The 6,269-nt window shown below is 42.4% G+C and overlaps 1 protein-coding gene across 1 annotated transcript in view; it reads right to left on the bottom strand.

The window, feature by feature from the left end:
• Window positions 1-6,269, bottom strand: part of SACS (sacsin molecular chaperone) — a 76,536-nt gene that overhangs the window by 56,679 nt on the left and 13,588 nt on the right. The window contains exon 2 of the mRNA XM_067713727.1: window positions 4,270-4,792. Coding sequence (XP_067569828.1) covers window positions 4,270-4,289 — 20 coding nt within the window. The 5' untranslated portion in view covers window positions 4,290-4,792. The remainder of the gene's footprint in view (window positions 1-4,269; window positions 4,793-6,269) is intronic.

Below are 6,269 nucleotides of genomic sequence, written 5' to 3'. Positions count from 1 at the left end.
ACTGGAGAGTTAGGGAACCGATGGTTGTTGGAAAGATCCTCATCAGGTTGTCGACATTCATCTTAAACGACATTCCAACACTGCCAGGTGGTCAGGACATTCTCCCAGCCTCCCTGGACAGACTGACACATGAACCAGCATAGTGCCGTCAGGTAAGGGCCTCCTACACACAGCCCTCCTGGCCAGAACTGCCGTCATCTCTCACCTGGGCTGTGACAGCAAACCATAATGGGTTTCCCCGCCTCTACCCCTGCCCTTCACACAGCAGCTAGAGGGACCCTTTTACAAAGTAAGTCAGACCGTGTCAACCCCCTGCAGTGGGTTTCCATCCCCTTCACAGCTTCCTCTTCAACCATGACTTCGACTCCCTGGCCCTCAGTCCCTCCCCACCAGCACACCAGTCTCCTCCCTGTTCTTGGAACGTGCCAAGCAGTGCCCACCTACGGGATCTGCACGTGCTCCCCTGTCTGGAACATTCTTCCCCTAAATAGCTTATGACTAATTCACTCCCCTCCTTCAAGTGTTTGCTCAAATTTCATCTCCAAGAGGTCTTTCCTGAGCATCCTATTTAAAACTGTGACACACGTTCCTACGACACCCCATCGCACTCCCACCTCCTTTTCCTGCCCACTGTTCCTTTTGTCCCATTGCATGAGGTACCATATAATTTAGTTATGTATTATGTTTACTGTGTACTGTCTTCCTCTGTTAGAAAGGAAAAGTCACAAAAGTCGGTATCTACATCCATTTCATTCCCTTACATATTCTAAAGACCAGGCATAATAAATGCCCAACACGTGTTAGTTGAATGAATGACTTTAAGGACAGAGCTTTTGTAGCGAGCAGAACTCTATGGGGTCTTCCCGGAACAGACCACCCCCACCAAGTCCCCTGCCTGCCTCTTGTCTGTAGAAAAACTATAGCCTCCTAGGCCTTCCCTGAGTTCCAAAGAGTAAATTTAATCAGAGAAGTGACAAAACGCAGAAGGAAAGGAAAACAGTCAAGCAAGACAAAATAATAATAGTTTAGCCATTAAACAAAGTCAAGGACCTTTAGTTCCTCCTCCAGGGCTACAGATGATATTCTGAGCCATGTCCTTTGAGCTGTTTTGCAGATACTGAAATCCCCACCAGTTAACTGCATGCTGCCCACACGCATGGAGACCCCAGACCAGTTGGAACCAGAAGGTTGATGATGTTGACTCCCAATCACTTCACCACCAACCAATCAGAAGCACGTCCACGAGCTGATCACGCCCTCCACAAGCCCCTCCCCCTGTCTTTAAAAGGCCTTCCCTGAAAGCCATCGGGGAGTTTGGGTCTTTTGAGCGTTGAGCTGCCTGTTCTCCTTGCTTGGCGCCTGCAATAAAGGCTGCACGTTTCCTTCACCACAACTGCGGGGTCAGTACGCTGGCTTTACGACGTGTGGGCGAGCGGACCCAAGTTTGGATGGGTAACAGTTTGTCTGGAGGATCCTAATTGAAAGGGCTGCACTGCCATCCCCTGGTTGGATGGACACTCGACACCTTGGATGGACCCTGCAGGAAGATAGCACTGGTCCAGTTGTGGCCGGGCTTGAACCTGACAAGGGCTCTCCACTTGGCCAAACTTCAGAAGGCTCCTCTGAGCCCTCTTTTCAGCTAGGCCTTGTCCTCAGGCTCTGTCTTTGAACTGCATAGCCCAGTTTTAGCAAGAATCCTGCTGTAGTTTAGCAAGAATCTCCTCACCCTTGAGATCTGATTAACCCCCGCAGCTAATCAAAGTCCTCCTCCCGAGCCTGGATACCTTATCACCCTGGCCTGCCTTCAGCAAGTATCCTGTCAAACCAGTTTAGCTGGTTCCCCACCCTGGATGCCTCCTCTTAATAATTTGCCATCCACTGGCCCCCTCTCTCGGCTCACTGGCTATAACTACCTAGATGTCTTTGCTGTATTATGAGTTAAGCCAGATCTCCTCCACAATTGCAATCGGTGTCAAGTCCTAAATAAAATCTTCCTTACCATTTTAACAAGTATCAGCATAATTTTTTCTTTAACCAACCTTATGAGTTTGAACAAGTCACATAACTCTAGTCTTCTCACCCATCAAATGAGACACTAAGACAGGATCTCTTAGACACTGTCACCAGCCTGAATCAACCCCAAATGGACCAAGCTCTTTAGCAAGTTCTGTACCTAGAACTGTTTCCTTAGCATCCTAGGGGGCAGTTTCCCCAAATCTCGTCCACCCCTCCATATCCTGGAATCTGCTCTTTGCCCTGTCACATACTGACACTCCAGAGTCCCCCTGAAGGCAATGGAAGGGAACCAATCCCAAAACAGCCTTCAACAAGTGAGACTAACTCAATTTTTAGTTTAATGTTCAGATGGTATAGTCAATAATATATCTGCTCTTATCTTAGCGTAACATTCTATATTGCTTATCACATAGATAATCTAACTTCTTTTCCCCAAAAACTTGCCTAAAGCCAGTTCCCTGGGAAAGCTGTGTGTGTTAATGCGGTGGCTCAGAGCAAGGCCCACGGCCCACACATGCCCCTGAGAACTCGGGATACAGTGCTCCAGAGATCAAGCCCACCCTGCATCCTTTTTAGCTTTAAAACTTAGTATCTTGCCCCAGGGACAAAAAGACCAGACAATCAAGTTTTACATAGTTGGTCTTAGTAAGACAGGTTTTAAGTGTCTTAATAAAAGTGTGTTTATAGGTTGATGCTTTGATTATCAACCCATATACTCTGCTCTATGTATTCATAAACGTTGCTGTAACCAGTCACTGACATTTTCACTTTAAGTAAATTATAAGTTCTGCGGAAATTCTAAAGTACCCAAAGCCTATAGGATGTAAATCTGTGCAAAGATATTCTCAAGTTAGTTGACACTTTGTTCTAGCTGTAAATAGACTTTATCACCTAGTGACTGCAAAGGTCATCCAATCTGTTGGTTTTTTTCACTATATGTTAGACGCTTCAAATCAATCCTGATTGTTGAAAATGTATACTAAGTGTCAGCATCAATGAGTCTATGTTATCACTGCTATTTCAAATAAATTTATAAATGAAATTATTTCTAACACATCAGCCAACGGATAAGTTGAATGAAAATGAGGTCACCTTTAACTTGAAAAAAAATCTACTTTCAAAACTACATGGAGAAAGGCACTACACGGAAGCAGTTTAGAAGGTAAAAAAAGAAAAACTCCAAAGAAATACTGTGATATAACACATACGATGCTACATGAGGGTTCTTCTTTCAAGCTTAAACGATTTAGCATCAGAAATAGTGAGAAAATTAATCTCAGGTGACTTCTTATAATATTAGAAATAATCAAATATTGCAATTTGTCAATAAAAGTCAGACCCATTAAGTAGTCTCTATAGCTGTGTGAACCACACATTTGAATGACAGTCAGTCACAAAATGAATCCCGATTTAAGTTCTTTTGAAAAAGTGACACTTATGTCCTCTGTCTAATGAATAAAAATTTTCAAAAGGTAAAGAAAAAAACCAAATGTTGGGTTTTTTCAATATTTCAAATTTGGAAAGGCAAATTTTAAAAATCTTTGTATTCATTGACATCATTGGGTTACAAGATGTGAAGCCCTACCTGGTCTCTGTGGCCCTAAAGTTTGAATTACTGAACACACTATTTGAATACAGCCGTCAAAAATCAATGAAAGAGTATTTTGTTATATGCTTAAGAAAAAAGAAGAGCACAGAGAAATTTAAGGGGTAATTATAAACATACACCGATACTGTATTTTTGCATAAACCCTGAAGCTTATAAAATATGTTCTCATAAAAGAGCAACTAAATTTGAGGAAAGGAGCAAATGTTACCTTTTATCGTCATAGTTTATAAAGGAGAAGCAGAGAGCTCGCTCTCTCTCTTCTCTCAGCTTATTTGATACAACTCCAAGTACTTCACAGTTGTTATTTAATATTTTCTAAATAATCATATGGCCAGTGAAAGGCACCAATGTATACATTTTACGAAAGAGAAAATAGGATACATCTAGTCAACTGTCCATCGTAAGAGCCACACCAGGAAACAAAATCCAAAACCGTATAGAGAAATGTAAGGAGTGATTGTCAACCACAGCTTGAGGTGTTATCTGCACAATTCCCATTAGAACCAGTGAATCTATGGTTGAGTCACTTTTAACTCTAAAGAGCTTTCCTTTGTTTTTGCCAACATATGTTTCATATGGGAAAACCCAATAAGCCTTAAAATCACAGTGCAAAGTGTTGTAACTTAAAACATTAACTCATTTACCTAGTATCCTTGGTCTCCATTATCACTTGGCCTGGAATATCTGTCTGGGAAAACCATGAAAATATTTTTCTTTCTTCCAAGTCTTTCCTTTGTTTCCTGTAAACGTGTACTCCAGTTCAGCTCTGCCTGGCCAGTGAAAAGGCTGTTTTCCCCTCAGCATCCACTCATCATCTGATGTTCGAAAGCGTTGCTGTGTTTTGTGTTTGTGTTCCTTAAAGTATGACTCTCCAGTCTCAAAGTGTTGCCTCCTTGCGTTACGCCTTCTGATCCAACAACCCACAGATGTTCTTAAGGTAAAATGGTATTGATTAGCTAATGGGTTTTGGCTTTTCCCCAAAGCAAAGAGAAGCTATTTTCATCTGAGAATCTTCCGTATTTCTTTTTGAAGGAGTTGGGGAAGATATGTAGACGTTCTCGGGCTCCGTGTTCCTCACCCTTATCTCAGCAGACGTGCAGTACTCCTTGGCGAGCACCTTTCTTCTTGCTCCTGTGATACCTGCATCTTGGCATCACTTTTGGGCTCCTGAAAGAAAAATCAAGGAAGGGTAAAGAGGGGTAGGGGAAAGTACTCAAAGTAAAGGCACTGACAATGCAGTTCCTCGTGGAAGACTGCCACGGTTCTGAGCTCCAGGGACTTTCTAATTATAAACTGCTGGTTGCACCACAGCCCTGCCAAGTAGCATGGCACTTAGCCTTCCCCTCACCACCGGCAGACACACATCGTAACCACACAAGGCCGTCTCTATAAATAAAGACATGCCCACTTAATTTAGCTTGATGTTCTCACTACCTGCACATTGCTACGCATCCCTCTAGGTCCCCGGCTTCTTCCAAGTGGAATATGTGCTTCCCACAATGTGCCTTTTTTTAGGAATGATACCCCTAGATCCAAGCCTATGACTTTACACATTATAGCTCATGTTTGAAAATGAAACATCTACGTTTTAAAAAGAAGACATTTTACTGGTCATATGCTTAATAACCATTGTTGCCTGCAACAGTCTAACATTTTAAGAAATAAACTAGAAGAAAAAGATGACAAGCTGAAACAATGGTAAGCCAGAGGGATGAATGAAACTGAATTTCCTGCCCACTCCTACAAGTATCATGGTTACAAATTCTTTATAATTTTCGAGGCGCCCTCTTAGACATTATCGCAGTTCTTTGATAGAGACAGAAGCGCGAGTCTGGAAGGTGGGTCGCTGTACTTCAGCGCCCTCGACTAGAAAGTGAGGGACTGAAAATGGGAAAACCAGTTCCTGACTTCTTATTCTGTTTTTGCTACCCAGCAATGTTTCCCTTTGGACAAAAATAATGTAGAGATAATAATCTAAACTATATTTAGAACACTACAGATTCTTGGATTCATTAAAACCCAGGGAAAAAACTCACTGCAAATCCTTCCCCAAACACTTCCCTAGTGACCTGCTAAAATAAAAATATTCCTAGGCACCATGAGTGAGACTAACGGAAACAAACCAATCCGAAATCTTATTATTCTTTTATAGGAAATCATATATCAAAACATTTGACTGCCTCCTGTCAAGAATTAGAATAATTCTAGATTTTAAATTAAAATTTAAGAATTAAAATTAAACTAAGGAATTGTAGTAGCAAGAGAATGGAAACCTTTGGTATGATAATGAATTTTAAAAATTGGACTCTGGGGCTTCCCTGGTGGCGCAGTGGTTGAGAGTCCGCCTGCCGATGCAGGGGACACGGGTTCGTGCCCCGGTCCGGGAAGATCCCACATGCCGCGGAGCAGCTGGGCCCGTGAGCCATGGCCACTGAGCCTGCGAGCCGGAGCCTGTGCTCCACAACGGGAGAGGCCACAACAGTGAGAGGCCCGTGTACCGCAAAAAAAAAAAAAAAAAAAAAAAAATTGGACTCTTCAATTTGAAATGCTCAGATTCAGAGACATTATGTATAATAAAGTGGAAGAACAGGATTGATGTCTTTATCTGTAGAATGAGAGAATTAGCATGTGTTCTAAGTTATCA

Source organism: Pseudorca crassidens, chromosome 18 (assembly GCF_039906515.1).
Source record: "Pseudorca crassidens isolate mPseCra1 chromosome 18, mPseCra1.hap1, whole genome shotgun sequence".
NCBI lineage: Eukaryota > Metazoa > Chordata > Mammalia > Artiodactyla > Delphinidae > Pseudorca > Pseudorca crassidens.
This window is presented reverse-complemented; position numbering and strand designations above follow the sequence as displayed.